Consider the following 25492-nt stretch of genomic DNA (forward strand, 5'->3'; position numbering starts at 1 on the left):
AAACTTCAAAATGCAATCCCATATAAAATAAGTTTAAGAAAAAAAAAAAAAAGCCTTTAAAAAAATTTTAATACAAAAATACTCATACACAGTTTTCCAAACACAATGTCCCACTTTAAATGCTATTTTCCCCTGACTGGAAGTTCTCACGTCTACAGTTCAGTCTGTTACCCCCCAGAAGGAACTTCAAGTTTTTAAGTCTATCTGGACTGGTGAGAGCACCGAGTGTTCCTAAAAGGAGCCTGACCTCATCCTGCAGGAAGCTCCGACGCCGACAGACCGTTTCAGTTCGTATTTAATTTCGGACAGGGCGTTTCACATCTCAACAGGGTACGGCGGACACCACGACGCCCGTGAGCAATTCACTCTAGTGACTGACAAACACCCAACACATGCTGCTCGGAGGATCGAGAATTTGGCAACAGTCATTTGTGTTAATTTTCATCAAAACAGGCTTATCTGTAGTTCTGGAAGGTGGGCACTACACACCCTGTGGTTTGTGTGGTCAGGATCACAACTTGAGAGGCATCCGAAGCGCGGGCCTGAGCGGGTGGGAGGCCCGGGAGGCGGGGTGTCGTGCGCGGCTCCTCCCGTGACGGGGCAAACGGTGTCTCCCCCGCGCGCCGTGGGCGCCACGCTCGACTCCCCTAGTGGTCCCATGTCATGAGTGCCGGGGTGGACACGTCCCCGGGCCCGACACCCGGAGACCGGTGCTGGCGCGGGCAGGCGCGACCTCGCTGGGGCCACGGTGCCGGCCGTTCCTGATGCTGAGGAATCCGGAGATGGGGCAATTTTCGCTTTGTTTCTGCTTCATGTTCATGACAAAGGACTGAAGCTGGTGTTCAGAAAGACCGACTCCCCCTACACGAGCTCTCCCTCTGACTCGGAGCGAAGCGCGTTGGCCGCCGTGGGAGAGCCCTTGGGCTCAGCCGCCACGCTGCAGCCTGGTTGTACTCAGATTTATAAACCAGTTTTCTAGAGGTTTTTCAAAGTTAGTGTTATTTGCTCATTAGTTCAACAGTTTTTGGAAAGAGGATAACCATATTTAAAATAATTTTTCCAGTATTTCCTTCAGAAAGATCGTAGAATTTGAAAATATCAAAGTGACTCAAGAAATCACAAGATTTTTACTACGTCAAATACAAAAATAAGTTAATCTGCTCCCCAAAGTGCACTGCAAGCCCAGTCTGATGGTCTGACTTCTGCAGAAGTCCCTTCGCTGGTGGGAAAGGACAAGCGAGGCGCGTGGCCCGCACCCCAGGCCCCGGGCCTCGGAAGAGCGGACTCCTGCGGGGCCCCCACGGCCTTGGGCCCTGGCCCAGAGCGCCGCCGGACCCGTTGCTGGAACAACCTTCCAAGTTGTTCGGGGGAATAAGGAGCATAAATCTATACAACAATCCAGTATTTTCTTAGGACGATTTGAGAGAAATTAAGAGTTCTAAACTGAGCCCCCCCCCCCCCCCCCCGCCCAGTCCCCGTGTCTTACCAAAGCAAGTGCATTTCCGGAGGTCACCTGAGCCACATGCAGGAGTCAACTGATGACCAAGGTCCCGTATCTCCTGGGTCGCCGTGTATGGCTCCTTTCTCCAGGACGGCGGTAGGAGAGGCACCAAAGGGACCGCCACAGTCAGTAAAACCCTGCTCTTAGTGCTGGGGGAGGCGCGGGCCTGCAGACACCAGGGAGCCTCACACCAGGAGCAGATTCTTCCCTGCGGTCAGAACCTGGCAGAGACCACCGCCCCCAAGAGCTCACGTCACAGAACCACGGAGAAGCCGTGACCAGGGCTCTGGGTCCAAGGACATCCTGCAATTGTGCAAGGAGCAGGAGACCTCAGGAGCAGTTTTCAAGAAGGGCTGTGTATACGTCTCTGCAGGATACATGTCCTCCTTAGGTTATCTTAAGAAGAAAGAGCAGAAGACGGCATCTGCCGCTGAGTATCCCCTTCCCTCCCATTGCGAGCACGGAGACTGCAGGCCCCACGGAGGGCACGCGGGTGGTCTGACAGGACCCCTGCCCTCGGGGCGCTCCGGACTCCCCACAGTCAAGAGGAACTTCGAGACAGAGAAGACAACTTCATATTCCCAGCAGCTTCTCACTTTGTGGGGCTGGGCCTTCTAATAAAGGAAAGTTAGTGGCCATCTCCCGGGGAAACCCAGGCCGGGCGCCCGCCCGCTGCCGCGCCCACGGCACAGGCCCGGAGCCCCGGCGCGAGCGCTTCTCCGCAGCGTCCCGGCTGAGCACGTTTTCCACAAACAGACCCACACGTGTGACTCGGTGGCAGTAACTAGATGGGACAGTTCTAAACTCCGGGTCTCTCCTCAGACCCTGAGGGAACATTTTTTTGGAAATGCACGTCTCCCACGTGCTCTGGGTCCCCAGGGTGGCAAGCACCTGCCCTGCACCCAACCGTCACCACAGGGCACAACACAGCTTCTACAGAGCCATTGTCACGAACTCCTCTCTTGACACAAACTCACTACCGAGTTCCGCTCCTTTCGCTGGGACAACTCGGGGCCGCATCAGTAAATACACATTTCAGTCGGTGGTAATTTGTGAAACAAGTTTAGCAAAAATATATTGAGAATAAAAGCCAGAAACTGGTAGAGAAAAGCCAAATGAAAAAAATATACAAAGTCTTCCGCCCAAATGTTGGCAAGAACCGAGTGCGTTCAGGAGGCAGGCAGGTGAGAAGCGCCAGCCCCAGCCCGCTCGGGAGGGGCTGGGCCGCGCAGACCCCACACTTGGGAGGCTGACGCCGCGGCGCCACTCAGTCCAGATCCACGTCAGAACAAGCCACGGGGGCATCTTACAACAACGCTACCACTACCACCGCTCCTGGGGCCGGCTGCTCACTAGAATGGAAAAGAAGCGTTTTGAGGAAAAATTTCACATTAGTACGAAAAAAAAAATCATACAGCTGTTTCATGAGAGCAAAATAATGATCAAAATCATGGTTTCCAGGGAATCCAGGGTCTGAGTCCTTGCCCAGGCCCCACCCTGGTCTCTCCTGAGTGATGAAGACAGGTAAGCAGGCCAAGTAACATTGTTAAGATTAAAGAGATAATAGTGATCCTTTAGAAAAATACTACTCTCTACGTTTCGGGTGAGATAGAAACATTTCATATGCCAATTAATTTTCAATTATAACTTTAACCTACAAAAATAGAGTGGGAGGGGACCTTGACATTCTCAGAAATTCAAGTGTAGCTGTAATGCTCTGTACTAAGGCTTGTGTGTCCGGGAACCTTCTGAACCTCGCGGCCCAGACGGGTTGTCAGTGCAGACGCAGCGGGCGCTGCTGAGGATGGCTCAGTGGTGGACAGGCGCTCCCCCCCCAGGAGGCCTACACGGCTGGGTCCTCCGGGCCAGTCCCCCGCGTGGCCCTCTACCCTTGGATCTGGCCAAGCCGCTGCCTGGCGCTATTTGCCTTCCATGACTCTCCGCCAGCACCTTCTTCTCTTCCTCTTCCCCTTGGACTTGGTGGGCTCCAGAAAGGGTTTCTCAGTCTTGGCGCTTCGAGCCGACTCTGCCCCCAAGTCGTGCTCGCAGCAGTAGGACCGCCCGTCCTGGGTGGAGCTGAAGGCTGTCCCGTCCTGGTGTTCCTTGCAAAACGAATTGGGGCAAAAGTGGCAAAACAGAGTGGAAGGTTTGCCACACACGTCACAATGATGCCAAGGACATTCCCACTTCCCTGCAATGAAACATGACAAATTAGCAGAAGTGACAGAACCGAACAACTTCTAACCTCTTCATGGTTGAAAACCAATTTTAAAACCATCCAGTGAGACAGACACAGGTTAAGACAAGACACTGCTTCCTGCCGAGCTGTGAAAACGTGAAGGGAAGCGAAGGCGGGCAGGCCCGGCGGAGGGCCCGGCGGAGGGCACGCGCCCCGCTGACACGCCGACTTCTCTCCTGTGACCCCGCCGTGGCCTGGACCCGCGGTCTTCCTGACGTCAGTGTGTACGGGGCACCATCACACCTCCTGCAGAGAGCTTTCCCATTTGCCTATGAAACCGTGCTCTGTCATAATTGCTTTTTTTAACCCTCAAACGTGTCGGACTTTTCCTTTTATAGCTTTTCAGTTTCTCTGGCTAAAGGCCTGTTTTTCTTCTGAGACCCCAGTGGACATTTTCACAGTGGCGCCTACAATCTGTCCGAAACGAGGCTGAAAGCGCGAGGTAGAGCCCACTGCTTGTCCCCTCCTGGCCTGTCCCCTCCTCCCATGCCATCAGCTCTGGTGTGGCCTCCGCTCGGGGCAGCCTCAGAGGTTCCACGACCATTCGCGCCGCAGACGCTGACTCCATGTGCAGACCTCCCCAGGCTGGGCCTCACTACCTGAGTCACCAGCGAATCTGTGACCGGGAGAGGAGAGCCATCGACAGGGACCCCCAAAGGCTGCCAGGGGGCCCGCTCACCCACCGAAGGGCCGCTTGCCCAGGCCCAGGCACGACAGGTGGTAGGCCTTGGTACAGGACTTGCGGTCACACAGCACCAGCTGGCCGCCATCCCCACAGCGGAAACACTCGTCCTCGGACTCCTTCTTCCCTTCACCTCTGGTTCTCCGCCTCCTGGTTCTTTTCTTGGTCTTTTTGCCCTTTTCCTCTGAAGAAAGGGATGTTGAGGTCTAGAAGAAAAAAGCGCAGTTCACTTGAAAGAATCTCACGGACGGAAGCAATAAGAAACTACGAAGAGCCAGAGTCGGGGTGCAGGGGCTTCAGAGGCCCATGGAGACGCTCTTACACCGAAAGGACAGAAGACGGGGACAGGACACATGCCCAGGGAGGGCCATCCACCTCGCTAAATGGAAGAGAGTTGAGCACAGAAAGTAAGACCGGCTTTGCCGAAACTCTCCTGCAGCGGCACCTCATAGTGGCTGACAGGATGCTCGGGCCACAGAGTGGCTCCTGCCGGGCCGCGGTGCATCCTTGGCTCTTTCTAGTAAGAATTTCATCGTGAATGAGAGAAGATCACTCTCCGGTTAAAGCAGCAGACACCAACACGGACACCCAACTCAGGGCGGATGCCTGGGACCTGCCAGTGTTTTAGGGCCCAGGTTATGTGGCACAAGGAGGCAGGTAATTGTGCCCAAATTTGGGACCTTCCCAGCATCTCAGAATTGGACCTTACCTGTAACTAAGGATGAGGTCACACTGGGGTAGGGGGCCCTTAATCCCGTATGACCAGGGTCCTTAGAGGAAGAGGAAGAGACCCAGAACAGGGAGCAGGCCCCGTGAATCACGGCAGAGACGAGGAAAGCGTCTACGAGCCCGAGGAACGCCAAAGGTTGCCGGAAACCACCAGAAGCTGGGAGAGCGCTGGGAGGGAGTGCAGCCCTGACTACACCCTGATTTCGGGTTTCTGGCCTCGAGAAGTTCTGTTGTTCATGCCTCAGCCGGTGGCACTTTGCGACAGGGAGCCCTCGCCTCCCTGCGGCCATCCTCACCCACACCCTGCAAAGACCCCCTCCCGCCTGTCACAGCTACAGGTCAGCTCAGAAGAAGCCACTTTCCACTACGAGGGACGTGCTCGCAGACGTCGGAACTGCTGATGTCAGCTGGGGACAGTGGGAGCCATGCCTTTACCTTTGGTCTGTCCCCGAGGAACCCGCTGCAGTTGGAGGCCCCACACCGACAGACTGTTTTCTCGTTACCCAAACAATCGAGGTTGTAGTTGAAGGTCAGCTCTGTCCCTGGGTGACAAGAGACACAGCGCTGGAAATACTGGCCTCTTTGTCACGGCGAGAGCCTCCGCCAGGTCCACGGAACACACTCCCGCCCCCTCACGGCTCTCCACGTGCGCTCCGAGGAGAACCACCTGCAGCGCCCCCGCCCCGCGCCCGCCCCCCGGGCTGCTCCAGCCTGGCCTCGCGCGGCACCTCTGACGGCTGCCGCCTGCCGCGCAGCCCAGGCCCCGTGCTGTGACCCTGGAGGTGTCATACCTGCCGGAATGTCACACACTGCAAACAGGCCCACACGAGTGTCACCGTTCACTGTCCACTTGAGGGTCTCACAGTTGGGCTGGCAGCTGTGGTTCATAAATCGGGAATAGTTTCCTTTGGGGCCAGCATCGATTATACGGTCCTGTAAGGTACAACTCAAGTTTCAAGCAGCATTGGAATACGCGGGCAGCGCTTAGCCATCACGTCCTTGTTTAAAGGGAATTTTCACCGTCTTAACACCTGCTGGACAACGATGTTGTGCTGGAAACCGTGGTCTCCCGTGTCCACTCGGACAGGACACCCCCAAGCCAGTCCTGTTTCTCTCACTCACGGGGGGGGGCGGGTCACAACCACATGGAGAGGACCAAGCCCCAGTGAGTGTTGGTGAGGATGGGGCAGCCAGCTGGTGCTCCCCACCACCACCCATCGGATGACAAACAAGAAGCCAGGAGACACGGGAAGGTCAACACTAACGGCCGGTGGAAACTCAGCACTCACAGACAAGAACAAGAGGAGCCCAGTTCCAAAACGGACAAAGGATATGAACAAGCAATGCCCAAAGATGAGATCCAGACAGACGCGCATTTGGGAAGGTGTCCGCATCCCTAAGCAGCTGACGAAGTACAAACTCCAACAACAATGCAGTCTGACCTCACGCTGCAACGGGAGCGCTGGCCAAGACACCAGGGCCGGCCACAGGCCGGCAGGGACAGCTTTGAGAGAGCAAGCCGCCGCCGCCGAAGACACACGGCCCACGGCGGCCCTGCCCTGGTGCACGTGCATGGGAGGATGTGTCCGTCGCCAGCAACGGGGAGACTGGAGCCTAAAGGTCACTGGCTGGACTGCACAAGGGGTCCCCGTGCCACAGGGAGCAGTCGAGGTAAGAAATGTCCCAGCAGGCAGGAGGACACTTAAAATCAGGCAAAGTACGGAAGTCATGAGTTTGTGCAAAGTTGTGTCTGAACGGGGCACACAAACGTGTAAACACACACGTCTGTGGGATGTCTCCCCTGGGGCCCTAGGAGCCCTGTGCTGGGCCCCCCTGCCTGGCGATGCCGCCCCACAGGGTCTCCCGTGTCCAGGACAGGCTGGCTCCGACACTTCCCACCTCAGCCACACCCACGCCACGTGTTCCTTATGTAGAGAAATGGCACCACAATGGGCTTGCCCCGCAGCATGCTCTCCCACGGCCTAAGGGCCCCGCTAACCGCCCACCCCGGCGCCGGGGGTGCCATCCCCCCCAGGGACGACGCTGCCGTCTGCACTCTCACGCACCCGTGCTGGCGTTCCCACAAACCCTTTCCAGAACACAGCCTGCGATGCCTGCCAGTAGCGGGACAGCCCTGGTCAGCCCTGGTCCCCAACGCCACCCACAGAGCGACGGGCCCCCACGGGCTCCCGTGGGCACTTCCCGGGCGCGGGCTGAGGGCCACATGCCCGGGGCCGGCTCACCACGTCTTCACTCTGTTCTCTGTGCCTACGCACAGTGGATACTCGAGCCCTGGTAGCCACGTGTCAAATCTTCCTCCCAGGACAACACTCGATTTTCACCTTCACAGAGCCTTCTCTGAGAACTTCCCCAGTTTTCTACAGCTCTTTTATTTATCTTTTGCTTTATGCGCTCAGGGTTTCTGACCAGCCTGGCCCAGCCCTCCCTCCCCCTACGCTACAAAAGATACCCCCGACATTCCCTAGCTCCTGACTGCGTCTGGAATATCGCCTTCGGTGAGTGGAGGCAGGGGGAGGCAGCCCTGCCGCCTGCCCCTGGGACGGGGAGCGCCACGTGGATACGCCCCGCTTTACCCTTGCAAATGTAGCCCTCTGCGTGAATCCGGGATGGCCGGCCAACGCTGATTTTGAAACTGTGACGAGTGGGTGTATTGGTGGGTGTGGGGTGTGGGGTGTGGGGGGGTCAGACACCGGTGCGCTCGGCCTCCCTGCGCCGTCCCCAGGAGCAGCGGAAGCAGCAAGCATCTTTGTCTCCCTCCTGAGCCTCGCTCAGGCCTTCATCAAACAGGAGGAAAAGGCCTTCTTTTCTGTCTCCTGAGTTTCGTCAGGAGCGCGTCTACACTCTCTCGGTTCCTTGGCACTCGCCTCTTACCCTGTAGCCACAGGACCGATGGACACTCCGCTCACCCCAGAATCTTTGGCTCCCTCTGTTCTGCAGACCTGCTGCGGCCTCAAGCCAGCCTCGTGCTCTTCCCGAGGAGCAGTTCGGTGTTTACGTCTGGCTGGCAAAGGAGTCTTCGTCACAGCCAGTAATTTTAATACGATTTTTACTCTGTTGGCCATTCTGGATGGATTTCCCTGAAATACAGGGTCCTTTTCTTTCATTTCCTTTGAGTTTTCCAGAAGGTCAGCGGAGGCGCGGGCTCGTCTCCGGGCTGGGGCCACGCAGGGACGCTCCGGGGCCTGCTCCCTGTGCTGTGCGTGTCTCCTGGTCTTTCTCTGTCCTTCCTCCTCAGTCATGTCCGCCCCACGTCTGCTGCTCCCCACATGCCCCTTGCGGCTGAAGCTTTGCCCGGCAGACGCCCGCGTCTCCTCCTGTCTGATCCTGAGCCCGTCGAGTTCCCGACTCAGCTCTGCCGGCTGTCTGGCCACCTCCAGCTCCTCACACTTCAGAATCCACGCTCAATGCCGGGTAGAGCTTTCATCCGCCGCGCCCTTCGTCCCCCGTCTCTGAGCGCGCTGGGGGCCCGCGGCGGCTCGCAGCTGCACTGGCAGTCCTGCTGTCTCAGGTACCTTCTCTGCTGCCAGCCTGATGGGGGTCCCCACCGGTCCCTTCTCTGTCTCACTCTCGAAGATGGTCCTTCCCAAGGCCTGTCACCCGCGCCTCCCAGGAGCCCCCCCTGCCTCCAGTCTCCGCTGTCCTCTTTGGAAACTCAGTGGGAACTCAGCGCTCTCAGGTTGATGGGTCTGTCTGTCCTCAGTTCCGCTCCAGATGCGCTTTGTATGTACTTCTTGTTGTGGTTGCTTTGGAAGTGAGCTGCGGCCCTCTCCTACCAGAATCCTGTGTGTAGATTCTTTCATTTTTAGAGATTAATGCTGCTGACTGTGGATCTCCTTCTATTTTTTTTTTTTCCCATCGAACTGCTTCTAAGATCTCCCCAAGCTATCAGATACACATGGAGCCCGCCCCCACTGCTGCCTCCCTGGGCCCTCCTGCACCCCACAACTGTACCCAGTCAGGAGACCCCCTCCCCTCCCTGCCACCGCCGTGGCCTGCTGCAGCCGCTCCACGACACTCTCTCCAAAGTCTTCCTGATCTGACGTTAGCGTACCAAGAGCGGCCTTCTCTGGACTAGTGTTTGCCAAGTTTTTCTTTCCTAGTACTCTTAAAACCTTTCTGATTCTTTTACTTTAAATGTTTTATTTTTTATTTTAGAAAGAGCGCGTGCACAAGTGGGAGGGGCGGAGGGAGAGAATCTCAAGCAGGCTCCACGCCCAGTGCGGAGCCCAGCACCGGGCGCTCCATCTCACGACCCTGAGATCGTGACCCGGGCCAAAATCAAGAGTCAGACGCTTAACCGATGAGCCTACCCACACACCCCTGGGACAGCTGCTCCCTGGAACGTGCGCCTCTTCTCTCTGGGGCTTTCAATCTTTGCCGTCTTTGCTACCCTACCGGTCTGGGTTGTTGTTGTTGTTGTTTTAATAACCTATCTAGGTATAGACTTGTTTTTATTCATTCTGTTCAAACCTTGGTCAGTTTCATCAGCTCCCAGAAAATCCTTTTTTCATATGGCCTTTCCCCCCATCCCCCAGTCTCTGCTTCTGGAGCATCCACCGAACATTCCTACGTTCCACATCCCCGGGCCGCTCTGACGAAGTTTTCACCTTTCACCCTCCGGCACTGCGGTCCACAGCCCCAGAGCTTCCTCTCCAGCCGCCTTCCCCGCGGCTGCCTAGCACTCCACAGCTGCCTTCTGGGCTCATTCCCATGGCTGCGCGTCTGAGCCGTTCACATCTGCATCCTGTTCTTCTCTCGTGATGCCCACGTCTCCTTCAGTGGCTCCCACCACTTCAATAAGAGGTCATGTTACTTCCGGTTCTCACCAAAAGCTAAGACTTTTTGAAGGTCTGCTTAGGGAGCTCTTGCTCCATTGTGCTCTGTAAACACTTCAGCAGGGCTTGTCCATGTTGGTTTTTTTGTGTGTTTTTTTTTTTTTTTAAAGATTTTATTTATTTTTTGACAGAGAGAGAGACAGCGAGAGAGGAAACACAAGCAGGGGGAGTGGGAGAGGGAGAAGCAGGCTTCCCGCTGAGCAAGGAGCCCGATGTGGGGCTCGATCCCAGGACCCCGGGATCATGACCTGAGCCGAAGGCAGACGTTTAATGACTGAGCCACCCAGGTGCCCCGTCCATGTTGTTTTTATAGCAAGGATACGAGGTATGAATTGTTTATGTGTCCCTCGTGTGTCATGGGTTTTAACTTTGCTTCAGTCAGGTGCCCTCAGTGAATTATCATTTCAGAGACCAATTTGTGTGTTAAATGGTCAACTTGTCATTTCTTCCAACACACAAGTAGTTTAAATTTAGGCTACAAAACATGGTAAGACACAGGCCTAGGGGTTGAATTTCTAATAAAATGACCTCCCTTGCCACTCCCCAAGGGTAAGGGATGGGAGAGGGAAGCACACATTGGCCACCCCTGGGCCAAGTTTACCGGCCCCTCCCCTGGGACTATAGCCCTCCGTGGGGTCCACGCAGGCCCCTCAGGCCCAGCCGCACAGCAGGCCTCTAAGCAGGCTCTGGCGGTGGTCCCCACACAAGGGTTCAAACTCGAGCACCACCTGTTCCATGCCCCATGGCCCCCGGGAAGCTGTGTGTGCAGACCCTTGCCTCCACGGATTGGCTCCAGCACGGCAGAACTCTCTGCCCCTAACCTGCCATCCTGCACAGGTATTGTGAGAGTTTCAAGGGGGCGGGACAGACGGGCCTCCATCAACGGCTGGTTATTCTTAGTTTTCTGTTCATTCTGTCCTACAGAATTCCTGTTTGCCAGCCTATGCGATCTGCAGGCCTGCCTCTTATAGAAGCCTGCGTGGACAGAGGTGCTGTGCTCCTGACAGGCCCAAGGGAGGAAAAGCAGCCTCCTCTCTAGTCCAGGATGCTCACCTTTCTAACTAATTCTTTTTTTTTTTTTTTGAACATTTTATTTATTTATTTGACAGAGAGAGACACAGCGAGGGAGGGAACACAAGCAGGGGGAGTGGGAGAGGGAGAAGCAGGCCTCCCGCCGAGCAGGGAGCCCGATGCGGGGCTTGATCCCAGGACCCTGGGATCATGACCTGAGCCGAAGGCAGACACTTAACAACTGAGCCACCCAGGCGCCCATGGTCACAGGAAATTTTTCTTTTTTTAAAGATTTTATTTGTTTGACAGACACAGCGAGAGAGGGAACACAAGCAGGGGGAGTGGGAGAGGGAGAAGCAGGCCTCCTGCCGAGCAGGGAGCCCGACACGGGGCTCGATCCCAGGACCCTGGGATCATGACCTGAGCCGAAGGCAGACGCCCGATGACTGAGCCACCCAGGGGCCCAAAGATTTTATTTATTTATTTGACAGAAACACAGCGAGAGAGGGAACACAAGCCAGGGGAGTGGGAGAGGGAGAAGCAGGCTTCCATGGAGCAGGGAGCCCGATGTGGGGCTCGATCCCAGGTCCCCGGGATCATGACCCGAGCCGAAGGCAGACGCTCAACGACTGAGCCACCCCAGCGCCCCGGGAAGGAGAGAATCTTAAGCAGACTCTCATGACCTGAGCCGAAATCAAAAGTTGGAGGCTTAACCGACTGAGCCACCCAGGCGCCCCTCTAATCAATTCTTTTTTTTTTAAAGTTTCTTCTTCATCGTCTTTTCTTTCTCCTTTTTTTTTTTTTTTTTAAAGATTTTATTTATTTGAGAGAGAGAGAGAATGAGAGACAGAGAGCACGAGAGGGAAGAGGGTCAGAGGGAGAAGCAGACTCCCTGCCGAGCAGGGAGCCCGATGCGGGACTCGATCCCGGGACTCCAGGATCATGACCTGAGCCGAAGGCAGTTGCTCAACCACTCTGACGAAGTTTTCACCTTTTTTTTTTTACAGAGCCACCCCGGCGCCCTAACCAATTCTTTTTAAGAAATTTCAAATTTACAGGAAAAAAACGGACTACTACCAGCAGGACCACCAGTACAGCCTCCACTTAGATACACCGACTACTGACGTTTTCCACGTTCGCTGGGTCATCTGTTACACGATGTGCGTGTGCACTCACGCGCCCTCACTCCTTCCCTCCGCGAGTTACCAGACTCAGCCGCTTGAGCCTGAAACACATCACCACTTTCTCCTCACAAGGAGCAACCCTGTCCAGGCATCACTATCAGCACCTGAGAAACGTAACATCGGGAGCAGCAGCGTGACCACCGCAGGGCTCCCCTCACTGTCTCCACGACGTCCTGTCCAGCACCCCAGCCCCAAGATTTAGGGTCTCGGCAGGAAGCACGATTCTCGTTGCAGGGTCTAGGCCCCATGACTGGTCAAGCTGCAGCCAATGACCAAGAGCCCAGCGCTCCTGGGGCCACAGCCTCCCGGGGGACGACCCTGCAAGGTCTCTGGGACCATCCTAATCTCCACAACAGGCTGCTTTCCAGACCTCATCCCATCGTCTTTCTGTCATTTCCCTGAGTTATTCAAATCACGTGGTGTGATCATTTTCTATCTTGTTTTCAAGCATTCCTAAAAATAGCCACATCTTCCTGCTAGATTATGAGATTAAGGGCAAGAAGTAGCAGAAACATGCATCGTGTCTGCCTACCCCTCAAGCAACATCCAGGCAGCAAGCAGGCTGCCCCTGGGGCCAGACCAGCCCACCGCGATGCTACCCTGGAAAGGGCCTGTCCCCGTCGGGCACCTGCCACCAACCCGCGAAGGGCCCGCCTGCGCTTTCTCTCACTCACCCCGACTCGTAAACAAGCATTCTCACCCATCCTCCCTCTAGCACACCTATGTTCCAGACTGCTTTTGCACATCTGGGCTTCAGACAAGCGATGAACAAACAGGAAGCCCCGCCGTGTAACTGAACGCATGTGTAACTCTCCTAATCTGTGCTGTTCTCCTCTTTTCACTGACCCTTAGCCCGACTGTCCAGTACACTCTTCATGCACCGATGGGACACGTGAGGCTCCAGGACGCACTCACGCACACAGACAGCCCGCTCCGGCCCTCAGGCAGCCGTCGGAAGACACCATACGCTTCAGGAGAAAATGTACACGCATCTGAAAAGAGCGACACGTGGACAACACGGTATCGTCACCACAAGACAAGGTCCGCTGTTATGGGCGGCGGCATGCTGCAGACGTAAGCCGTGCAGCTCAGTCAGCACTACCTTGTCTATGGTGAGCATGTAGAAGTGGGTGATGTCGTTCTCGTGTGCATATTTGATTCTCGCCATGCACTCCTCCTCGTCAATCAGCTCGCCGACATACTCGTTCACAAATTCTCCCTGGAAACCAGAAGAGCGTGATGATGACAAAGAACAGACGAACCAGCTCTCAATTCCAGAGTGCAGGAGCCCACAGCCAGAGAACCAGAGCAGGGCACCAGGCACATGCCATCCCGCCATCGGGGGTGGGGTCTGTCAGAGCCCCAGTTAGTCCGAGTCAACTCACAGGACTCTAGACGTATTTTACACAGGCTGTCAAGAGAGAATTCATCCAAGCATCCTTCCCAAAGCAGCAACACCCTAACTCTCGCTCCCTGAAGCAAACTGCCCCTGGGGACACCACGGGGGGACCCTGAGCTCCTGCCGGACTTCCTGCTGCAGCTCCGCCCCTTCACCCAACAGGAGGCCAGAAGAACTGGCCGCCAGGGTAGACAGGGGAACACACATGACCACAGGGGTTTTGCATGTTTCAAGGCAGCCTTTTTGCCCAGGATCAGGCCGAGACCAGACCTCGGGTCTGAGGCCGCAGCCCCCAGGCCGTGCCCTGGCTTGGCTAGACAGAGGACAACAAGCCAATTCCAGTTGTCCCCTACCTAATGGACGCCGCTGGTCACTCAGTCTGAGGACAGAGGCAGGCGGACTGCATGTGGCCTCTGGCACGGACGAGCTGGCCCTGCAGTGCCCCCAGGCAGCACAGCTTCCTCCCACCCATTCGTGACCCCCTGGAGTGTCCTGTCCACTTACCCAGCGAAGGGCTCCTTCACAGTCTTTCACATCCTAAAGCAACCACCGAAATGCCAACAGGAGGCATGCTCTAAGGGGATTTTTGAGTTTTACTTGGCTAGGCAGCTTTCATGTAACATTTCACCATATTCCATTATAATAACTCAAAACCTTTTTTAAAAAGACCATTCTTTCATGAGTGCAAAGGCCCAGTAGGCAAATCCAAGCTGAAGCCACCAAAGAACCCTAATTTCTTAAAAGCAAGGGGAAGGGGCATGCCACACACCTTCCTGATGTCCCGCTTGGCGACCAGGCCCCATCCTTTGCCGTCCGTCTTGATGATCTGGGTCTCGGGGTACTGGCGCTTGGTGAAACACTGGTTCTGGCAGTACTCGCCTGCAGGACACACCTGCGGGTGGCACTCGAACATCAGCATCCTGTTCAAACACTCCGAATCAAAGCCACAGGGATTCTCATCTGTGGGCTTACAGTTGCACTTCGGGATTTCAGAGATATCAGCCGTGTAGATCTGGACTTTCCCGTAAGGTTTATTCACCTGCAGAGGAGAAAATTGGCATCTTATGAGCTGATGCGCCAAGAGAACGAGCCTCTGACGCCCCGTCCCCTACTCCTGTCTCCACCTGCCCAGCCTCCTGAAGGTCTGAGCTTCAGAGGCCGGCAGGGATGGCAGGGGGCGTACCCCACCTCCCAGCTCCCAGCTGGGCCAACCTTGACCTGGGAGCTCTAGAAGGTGGGCTGGAGCGGAGCCCTTACCCCACCCCAGCTATTCCATGTTCCTCATCTACAGCAGAGAGCAGACACTTCTGCAGCCTGGCTACTCCAAGGGAGGAACACGAGCAGGTGCTGAGCACAGTGCGGGGCAGCTGGCCTTCCAGCACCTGGATCTGATGACCGGCAGGCAGGGGGCCAGGGCAGTGGCGGTGAGCATAAGGACACACGGTCTCTGCCCTCCTGAACTTGCAGTTTGTAATGACGGAACAAGAGCAACCCAACAAAAAAGCCACAGAGAGAAGGGAAGAGAAACTAAAGCAGAAACCAACAATTCAAGGGGAAACGTGGTAGAAGATGCTTTGCCCTGCTGTGGGGTGACAGACAGCACAACACCGAAGAGCAAGCTGAAGACATGCCTTCAGAACCTAAAAGTCCCATGGGGCGCCTGGGCGGCTCGGTCGCTTGAGCGTCCGACTCTTGATTTTGGCTCAGGTCACAGTCTCGGGGACCGTGGGACCAAGCCCCATGTCGGGCTCTGCGGGAGATTCTCCGCCCTCTCCCCTTCCCTCCACTCACGCTCTCGCTCTCTCTCAAATAAAGAAATAAATCTTAAAAAAAAAAAAAGTATCTAAAAGTCCCGAGCTCTCTGACCCAGGAGCTCCATTTCTGCGAATTCGCCAGAGAAAACACTAAGCACAGATCACTGCAGACAATGCTTCCTTCCTACACACAGGGTCTGCAGCCCCTGAGCAGCCAGCTGACACACACACGCGCTGAGAGGCTCCCGCGCCCCGGGCAACAGGACACGGTGGCCCTGGCCCCCCAAGCGCTGCGGCTGTGAGGAGCACTCCTCATCTCTTCCAGAGCCCAGGCTCCCCGCCAGTCAACACGGGGGCCACATTCAGGAGCGCCCCCACCGTCCTTCCTTGCTGTCCACGCCCTCTGAGATGGGAAGGTCATGTTGTCTCCAGGACTCCAGCTGACCGAATCACATCTCAGCTGAGCAGTGGCCCGGGCTGACCACCTCTCATCCGAGCACGTCCCTGGCACCTGGTGACGGCATGCTCCAGGAGGTCGGCCTGCCTGCAGCCCCTCCTGCTCCAGGCAGCCTGGCCAGGACTGTTACTCCAGCCTCTCGCTGGCTCTCAGCTTGAGCCTCACACAAAGGCAAAACTGAAACCTCACATGCAGAGACCCCATGCCCCCAGCCCTGCGCCCCGTCACCGTCCCGTGGAAGGACACACGCTCGGCACTGACAGCATCTGCTTCTGCCTGCGACTTCTCCGGCAGCTGTCCGGGCCGGGGCTACAGGCGCCTGCTCGTGGTGACCCCCTTAGCCACTGCAGCCAGAGGTCTGAGAGTCTGACGCCTGAGGACCACCCACAGTCCCCTTAGTGACACCCGAGCCATCTGCACGTCACCTTGATGTGCTTGTATGGCGGGGGCTTGCGCTCATTCTCCTGCGATTCTCTGGCTTCCCTTTGAAGTTTGATTTCACGAAAACGAGCTTCAGCTTCCTGCAGTGCTAAAAAGTCAATGAGATAGGAGTGTGAGGAAGAGGTTTTGTTTTAGTGAACTCATCCCTCTACCCTTCCAGCTCTGCATCTCAACGGCTGGCCGCGGGCCTCCAGCTCCCTGCCAGACGCCGCCTCCAGCGTGCCCGGAACTGCGGGCTACGGCAGGCCGCGTGGGGCAGCTACCGCCAAACCGCAGACGCCGTCGAGCGAAGGGTGCTCACAGCACGTCCGGCTCAGGAGCCCTGGGCGGTACAATACTGTGCCTCAAGGAAGGCCCCAGGGCCGGCTTCTCCGGGCGGATGCTGCTACAGCTCCCCACCCTCCACTGGGATCCGATGCACCGTACAGGCATCAATCCTGGGAACTGACTGTCCTAAGACAGAAGATGAAAATGGAATTCTGCTCCTCTCGAGCACACACGCTCTGAGGAGTGAGCGCCAGGCTCAGGGAGAGCGGAGGAGACTGACCACTGAGGTCTGCCTGGAGGACACCGTGTGCACTGACTGGGGCCACCCTGACCTGCAGGACCCCAGCAGTAAGTCAGGATGGTGAGACCCTGACTTCACCATCGCCGGCTGCCTCTAACACTGGCCACGTTGAGCTGCCTCCCAATTCCAACATCTTCCCTGTTCAATGGTGACTACCGATACTCTTGCGATGCCTCCCCCTTTGTCAGAAGGTCTCTGCGTGCCCACGGTGTGAGAGGATCCGCAAGAGAGGAGACAGGCGGCCCACCGAGCCTCCTACGTGCGATCGGCCGGGAAAGGCCTGCTTTCCCTGGACTCGCCGAGCATGCACCCTGAGTCTCCCTTCTGTCCCACTCACTCCAGTCAAGTGGTCGCATTCCCAACCCGTCAGCTGAACGACACCCTGCTCTTGCCCCTCTCTGTCCCCCACCTTGGCTGTGGAACCAGAGGGCGGGCACCTGTCTACCTGCCCACACCTGACACTTTGGGGGCACCTGGTCTAGACGGCAGCCAAGTTTCCTCCACACCTCCATCTCATGCAAAGGCAAGCTGTAAGAAATTTCTGTAAATCACTACTGAAACTAACTTAACAGTAGCACCAATGCATTTTAGTGAAATTAATCACAAACCGATGTTATAATAAAAGTTACTGAACAGCATATTTTATCCTGTACCTCAACCAGTCTGCAAACCTACCTTTTTCTAATTTAAAGTACAGCTAGAACACTTAGCCCAGTGTTTTCTACAGAAACCAAACTTTCCAACAGCAGAAATCAGGATTAGCAAAAAGTACCCCAGAGTGTAGTTTCACTGCATCTGGAAATCTCCGTACCGTTTTTGAAGACTCTTCCGATCCCTCTGACCCCCTGGTAGCGGCTGCCCCGGTCCCCCTCCATGTACGGGAACACTCGCGCCTGATGCGTCCAGTAATAATCTTTAGACCCAAAGAAAAACACAGGGAATTCTCCAATCTCGTGCTTCAGTTTCTGAATATTTGGGGGGACATTTTTGGGATGGCAAACTTCTGCCGGCCACCATCTATTATAAATATTAAAAAGAGGATTCACAGACTCTTCAGACAGAGTGACAATCATTCAGTGCTTTCAGTCCTGCAAAGGGAAAAGAACACATGTGAACGAGGAGGTGGGCAAGCGCGGGGCTCTACTTCTCGCACCTGTAGTTCCCGAGCTTCACCCAGATGATGTCCTGGAAATGCAGCTTCTTGCCGGCCCGGCAGTCGTTGCAGAACCAGCTGCCGTCGGGCATGTCGATGTTCAGGCAGTCAGGGTGGAAGGCGGCCGGGCAGGACTCGCAGCACAGGAGGCTTCCCCCTGCAAGGGAGGGCGAGCTGGCTCAGGCCGCCTCCTGCGGTCTGGCAGCTCCACACCTCGAGCTAAGACATCAGCTTAACAACAGCCGCCTGGCGACAGACTCAAAAGCACATTTCAGGGGCGCCTGGGGGGCTCAGTCGGTTAAGCCTCCGACTCTGGATTTCGGCTCAGGTCATGGTCCCAGGGTCCTCGGGTCAAGCCCCGCACTGGGCTCCCTGCTGAGATTCTCTCTCTCCCCCCCGGCCCACCCCAGCCCATGCAAGCGCACGCTCTCTCCCTGAAATCTTTTTTTTTTAAAGCACATTTTACTACCACCATGAATAACTTCCCCTCAGTCTGTGCACCAGTCACAGTTAATTCAGAAACATCACGGTGTATGACTGCACGTGACAGGGGACATCACGAACATCAGGACCCAAAGCTGGAGGAGCGCGGAAGCCCCGCCTCCGCACGCGGCCCCTGGGGTTACCTGCCGGAGCTGAGTGCCGAGAAGCCATGAGAAGCAGCGCTCCCCACCCACTCACACGACTCCAACAGAGTAACAGTGTCGAGCAGCCCCCAGCGGCACGGCCCTCACCTTTAGAGCACACAAAACACCAGCTCACGTTGACGTGAGCGTGGTGCCTCTTCCCCTTGCGAGCAGTGAAATGGCCCGTGCAGATTATGCTGTTGGAAGCGATCACCGAGCAGCCGGCTGCCAGACAAGCATCCCCTCCATGATAGGCGACCGGGCAGCGGACACACCGCATCATTTTACCTGAAGGCAGAGACATGCACTGAAGACCCAACAGTGAACAGGGCAACTTGAAATGACCAAGCCCCCACACATTAAGAAAATTAATGCTGAAATAAACGAAGTATTCGATGGAAAAAAATAACTAGGATAGGGGCGCCTGGGTGGCTCGGTCAGTTAAGCGTCGGCCTTCGGCTCAGGTCATGGTCCCAGGGTCCTGGGATCGAGCCCCGCATCGGGCTCCTGCTCAGCGGGAAGCCTGCTTCTCCCTCTGTCTCTCCCCCGAACCCTGGCTCATGCTCTTTCTGTCTCTCTCAAATAAATAAATAAAATCTTAAAAAAATAATTTTCTTATATATGAAAGAGCACTAAAGCCAGAACAAATAGAATCAAAATGGTTCAAAGGTTTCCCCCTCCTAAAATTAAGAATCTTTAGAAAGACACTTAGGGCAGGAAGAAGGGAAAATGCAGCATGAGGCAGATCCTCTCCCAAGAAAAGCCCTAACCTGGCGCGTGTCGAGTCAGTGACAGAAGGACAGCTGGGCCGGCCGCCGGCCCGCCCCTTCCGTGCGTCCCCGTGAGCACACTGAGGTCACGGCGAAGCTCCGGGGTGTACCTGTACCTTTCGATGGCCTCGGGTTGGACGGGTTGGAAGCGTGGCAGCTCACGCAGCTGTGGAGGGGGCAGCGGAAGCCTCGGCTCTCAAACACGGTCAGAGGGTACTTCCTCACACAAGCTTCGTGGTAAAACTTCCCACACTGCGACACGACACAGCGCTTCACATCTGTCTTGCTCTCCTTACACACAAAACATGAGTGAATCCCTAACAAACGGTTAAAGAAAGGGGCAGAAAAAGGTGCAAAGAACAAGAATTAAATTGTCGTTCCTGGGCCACTAAGCTCCAGCAGCTCTGCCAGAGGCAGCCCAAGCTGCTGATGCCTCTGGCTCTGTTTCTGACCTTGCTGACTAGTCCGAGCATGCTTCAAAAAAGCCCAGCCATCAGGGGTTACCTCGCTATGAACTAGGCTCCAGCTTCCCCTGGAGGACAAGAGAGTCCGAGGAGGAGGCAGCCTAGGGAGGAACACCCACTCGAACTAGCCAGAAGCGTAAAAGGAGGCACTCCTCTGAAGAAAGGCTTTTACTGTCCCTTTTGAGAGCAGTTAACCAAGCACGGTGAGGAATCACTTATAATCAGAGGCAGGCATATGCCTCCAGAAGCAGGGTACTGCTGCATCGGATGGCCTTGGCTTGGCGTCAGAGAACTCTCTGGAAGACTCCGGGTGTCTTCCCAAGCTAGGACATGCCCCCACGAGAGCCAGGAGACCCTCAGGTCCGGCCGTGGACAGGAGGGGCTGCCTCGGAACGGCCTGTCTCCCCAGCAGCCCCCAGACTGCTGCCGAGTCCCGACGGCCGCTCAGGCAAGAGCGTGGGAGCTGTTCTTTCTGTTGAAACTGAAGCTCGGGTTCCTGCCGTGTCTCTAAAGCAGCCCGTGTTCCGTGACTGACTAGGTCACCAGCACCAGTAGTGCGGGCCCTACGGCACCGTGGCACCCCACGCCAGCCACCTCACGGAGCAGGGCTCGGGCCGGCCTGCGGGGGTGGGGGGGCCACAGAGCCCGGCAGGGAAGCAGCTGTCCTCCACAGGGGTCTCCGCCACGAACACCGCGTCAGGACCCACGTGTGGAAGCGCACCAACGCACTCCGTGCAGGAGCCTCGGAGGAAGGCTCCACGGCCGGCAGGGACGCTCACAGGCCTGCCTGCGGCGGGACGCATGGCTGAAAAGCTACAGGAGAACTTGCCTGAAGCGCATTCGCTGCAAGTGAACCTCCCTTCTGGCCGCTGGGAGAGCCCGAGGCAAGCAAGGTGGAAAGCTCCGCAGCAGGGGCCTTCACAGAGCACGAGGCTGCCTGTCTTCTCACACAGCTGTAGGGCAGAAAGGGGACGGCGATAAAGCCACACCCGGCACCCAAACCTACAGGTTACACTCGGGAGGTTTAGAATCAGATGTGAAAATCGAGAAAACTCACACACATTTCCATCATCATAAATCAAACTCATCCAGGGGGTTCCCGCGGCCTCCACCTCCCAGAGGAGGCCCGGCCACAGAGTGGGTAAGTGACCTGCCCCAACGGGCCACGGAGCTGGCGGTGAGGCCCCCGGCTTCCGACGCTTCAGGAAGCACGCACGTACAAACGTGTGTCCCTCACACAGGACGGCTGTGACTCAGTAACAGAAAAGACAGACCGTGTGTGTGGCGGCAGGACCCTCCCCGGGGCACTTTATCCAGGATTCTGCTGGCAACCCCACGCCTTCAAAACAAAAATCAGTGGGATGCTGGGTGGGGTTCGAGGAAAGAGTGAAGATGTGGCCCGGGACCGGGTCCAGGGACAAATCAAACGACCGCCTTCCCCTCACCTGACACACGTACTCCTTTTTGGCGGTTACTCCTCGCTCAGACTTCTTCGATGAGACGGACACTTCGGTCTGCGTTTCATCTGCGCTCTCGTCCGGGGATTCCAAGGGCTCGTCTCCCGGGCCGTCTGACACCTGGAGGTGAAGGAGGCGGACGACAGTTCACTAGTCGCGGAGAGTGGTGGCGTCACACGGCCCACCCGCGTCACCTCACACACAGGCCTGCTCAGCACCCGTCCCCAACTGCCAGCTACTTGTCGCAAACATACGGTGTCAGCTGTTGCTTGTGATGGCACAACCTGGCCACTGAACTGTGTAGAAATTCAGAAATGGACTGTACCCTCCTTGACATTTAGTTACACTTCTGTAGAAAAGGCACAGAATTTCACATCTCTCTGTTCCTGACAGAGGAACTCTGACGAAAACCCAATTTGCTCCAGCAGGTGACCTAAGATGCGCTCTGGGACTGAGAATCTTGACCTTCCTTACCCCATCTCTTTAAGTTCCAACTATTTTGAAGCAAGAGAAACAGACTAATACCTAATGACTTTTTAAAGGATCGAGGTGCAGCGTCAACGGGTAGGCCTTTGTACCGTGGTCTTGCTTCTGGAGCCCGTGGGCTGCTCTGAAGGTGTGTCTGTGCCCCAGAGTGCTGGCCCAACACCAGTGCTCCAGAAGTATCACACCCATAACTAACTGGCCGTCCTGTTCTCCTCCTGTGGCCTCTTCTCCCCAGAAGGTTCAAAGTGGGAAAAGGCAAGGTAAAACCTGCCGACTCTGTTAACAGGTGAGTCTGAGAGAAAGGCCTGGGAGAAAAATGTGGAACCTTTGAGCAAACCAAAGGACCATCCCCCAGTTGTATTTCATCCATCCTCTTCATCATCAGAAATCACCCAGCCCGAGCTAACCCTCTCCCTCCTCATGGCACACAACACTGCCCGTGTTTGAGCAGCAATACTAAATCTCTACATAGAAATCCATAAATCTTTAGTTAAGAAAATTTTCTCATATACCAAATTCAAATTAAAAAAAACAAACTAAAAACACATTTAGTGTTCATTTGCTGTTAGGTAAATGAATGTTGAAAACCGAATTTTTCAACACAACAAAAGTATAAACTACATTTCCTATACACCTTGATAATCACAACAAGTAATCATGTCATCGGCCTGCTGTTTGCTAGTGAACACAAAGCTAGAAATTAAAGTCGGGCCACACTGAAACAAAACAGAACAGAACAAACCCCATCAGCCAATCCACCCAATTCTGTAGTCTTATCAATGAACATTTTCCAGAGTGAGCTCACTGACGTGACAGGGAGCAGTAGAAGGAAAATACCCAGTAAACACGGACTTAGAACTGGTGTGAGTGGGCAGACGTGTGAGGGACGTGCTGGCTCTGACGGGCCTCTGCAGCAGGGCTGACAGGTGTGTGGGCCCACCGTTCCTGCCTCACTACTCTACACCTGACACATCCCTTAACAACACAGTTTTCGGAGAAAGCAGCCTCTTAAGCTTCATTTCCTCACCTTTTCCAGGAAGATGGAAATAGCGGCGTGAATGTATATACTACATTACAGGGGTCCTCGCACAGCAAGGTTCCCCCCCCAAGCTGGCCAGAGGGAGCCCCTCCCTATCAGCTCACCCCCTACTTCTTTAACATTTAACATTCAGAAAGAAGGCAACTCGAAAAAAACTCTGCATTCAAACCCCAATTTTTAACATGTCCATCGGATCCGGAGTCACAGACGGGAGGGGGACGGGGTGCTGAGCTCTCTGAGGCAAGACGCCACTGGGCGCTGGGGGGCCCCCGGGGGCATCAGGAAGAGTAGCCACACCTCCTGGCCCAGCCCCACTCAAAGAGCAGCCCAAGGCTGAACCGTCTGACGGAGGAACCGAGGCCCAAAGAAAGAGCCGTCAACATGGGCCCAGGGGAGAGAGCCCCGGTGCCCTACCCACCAACCCATGTTCTTCCCTCATTGTGGCTGGAACAAATTGAAAGCTTTAAAAGAAAAAAAGAAAAAAAAAAAAAAAGAAAAACTGCATGGAGAGAAAGACAGAAAACACAGACCAGTCCTGGGTCAAAGAAAGGAACAGCACCTTTTATTTAAGATTTACAGAAAAAGTTAGCACGTTTCCACTTGGAGATATTTCCTAAATTAACAAAGTCTGTTTTGAGGAAATAAACACTGAATACATATTTTGAATGGAAATATAAATGTTAAAGACACACATGAGGCTTGTTTCCTGATTGGGGTCTAAGATACACATACAGAATACAGACCTTACAATATTACAGTCCATGACACAGATTGCAGGAGATGGCGACTTTCATCCCACCCAACCCCTTCCCAGCGACCGGACAGACAACTAGCACATAGTCGGAGGGGTCCAACGGCTCTGTGCTCAGCAAACCACCCGCAAGAAGGACACAGTACGCAGGGCACCGCACCAGCACGCCTTACTCCAGCTGCAGGCTCCACGTGCACCAGGTGACGGTACTTACTCGGAGATGCTGTTTGTGAAAGCGACACATTCACCTGAATGGTCCCAACACAGTCCCAAATCTCAGTCTACGCCATCTACGGTCTATTCCAGATCCAGTAGGATGCATTTGGAAAAAGAACAATGGAGGAACTGAACGGACACAGACTCTGTCAAGAACTTTCCCGGCGCTTCCCGACTCCACCAAAGCCACGCTGGCAGCACAGATCTCCAAGCAGCTTAGTTCCTGACTTTCCAAAGTTTTCTTGAGTCTGAAAATACTTCCTCTACTCCCCACTCAGTATGTGATAGTATCCAATTGCCTACTTGCCTTAGAAATACATCACTTTATGGGCAGGGAAGGCTGTCTCCTTAACACGCATCACAGGCATTTTTCAAGATGGTATTAATGAACATAAGGTAACCTAGTGAACACATTTGAACCAACTTCTAGAAACAATGTAGCCATTTAGGGTGACTTATGCAGATCCCAGTCCTCTCTGCTGTGATGGGAAAGGGCCCCTACGCCTCGGACGGTGGTATACACAGTGATTGTAAAATTTTTTGACAAAACAAATCCCTTCACAAGTTGAATACCACATCATTTTTGAAATACAATTACAGACCTTGAACAATAAATATTTCTATAAACCAACATTATTTTCATGTTTAAGTTACGCTTTTGTAAAGGAAGAAATAACTATAAGTACTTTCACACAGTATTTTGGATTTACACATGATAAATATCCTGTGCTCAGCAGATTTAATGAGCTTAAAATCAAAAGACTAGTCTCAGACAGGTCCTCCAAGTTAACATCACAGTGAAATATTAAAAGTGGAATTAAAATAATTTTTAAATCAGTCATTCATCACCTAAAATACTACAGTTCAGAATAACTTTTATTAAAGCGACCCTTCTAGATGACATCGACTAGAACCATCCTAGCTGCCCCTAAATTCTAGGGTTAGGTCTGAGTCATTGAACACCCAGATCTCCAGCTCACACACGGTCTTTGTGCTTCAACTTCTAACCTGGGTGCTTCTGTGTCGTCCGACAGCCCCAGAAGGTGCCAGTGAGAGCCAAGTGCTGGCCATGGCGGCAGCATCAGGCCATGCAGCTACTGGTCCAGATTCAAGGCTGGCCCTGATCAGGGGTAAAACGAGTCTCTAAAATGTCCTATCAATCCCACTTTGCCCCAACTATATCCCTCAGTAGTGGCCGTCCCGTAGAGAGTGGGCTGGGGAGGGGCGTGGGCTGGCCTGCTGCAGGCAACACATTGTGCCCTCCCTGTGGCAACTTGAAAACAGGAATGAAGCCCCTGCCTGCAGCTGAGCAAGCCCCCCACCCCCACCGCCGGGCTGGGCCACCCCACCCCTACTTCAGTCATTCCTTAAAGGTACAACATGCCTGAATGGTTAGCACGCTTTAAAATCTATACCAAAGAATTATATGCCAAAACTCAACAGCTACATGTAGGCCAGAAAAAGTTATAAAGTGGATCTAATATGTAACCTGCTAGTCACAAAGGTCTCTAACACGACGACAGGGCCTGACACTGAGGGACACCCGCCCTCGCTGGTGAAAATGCCTGGAAGGGAGCATGCCCCTCCCCCAGGCAGTACAAGGAGAATGATGAATATGGTACAAACCATCTCCTACCTGCTAAGGATGGTTGATTTTCCATCAATGGCAAGTAAATTAGTGGTAATTTCTAATATTCTAGGTAAAACAG

At 54.8% G+C, this 25492-nt stretch overlaps 1 protein-coding gene and 1 non-coding gene across 2 annotated transcripts in view; both read right to left on the bottom strand.

The window, feature by feature from the left end:
• Positions 1–52: 52 nt before the first annotated feature.
• NSD2 (nuclear receptor binding SET domain protein 2) overlaps positions 53–25492 on the bottom strand; it is a 62514-nt gene continuing 37074 nt past the window's right edge. Inside the window, 13 exon segments of the mRNA XM_035005460.1 lie at positions 53–3692; positions 4424–4628; positions 5587–5693; positions 5943–6084; positions 13305–13421; positions 14371–14640; positions 16238–16341; positions 17633–17838; positions 17975–18131; positions 18709–18888; positions 19487–19687; positions 20664–20787; positions 21280–21411. Coding sequence (XP_034861351.1) covers positions 3421–3692; positions 4424–4628; positions 5587–5693; positions 5943–6084; positions 13305–13421; positions 14371–14640; positions 16238–16341; positions 17633–17838; positions 17975–18131; positions 18709–18888; positions 19487–19687; positions 20664–20787; positions 21280–21411 — 2217 coding nt within the window. The 3' untranslated portion in view covers positions 53–3420.
• On the bottom strand, positions 6197–6324 carry LOC118010965. The gene has a single exon (XR_004679379.1).

Source organism: Mirounga leonina, unplaced genomic scaffold (assembly GCF_011800145.1).
Source record: "Mirounga leonina isolate KUSES-001 unplaced genomic scaffold, KU_Mleo_1.0 Mir_129, whole genome shotgun sequence".
Taxonomy (NCBI): Eukaryota; Metazoa; Chordata; class Mammalia; order Carnivora; family Phocidae; genus Mirounga; species Mirounga leonina.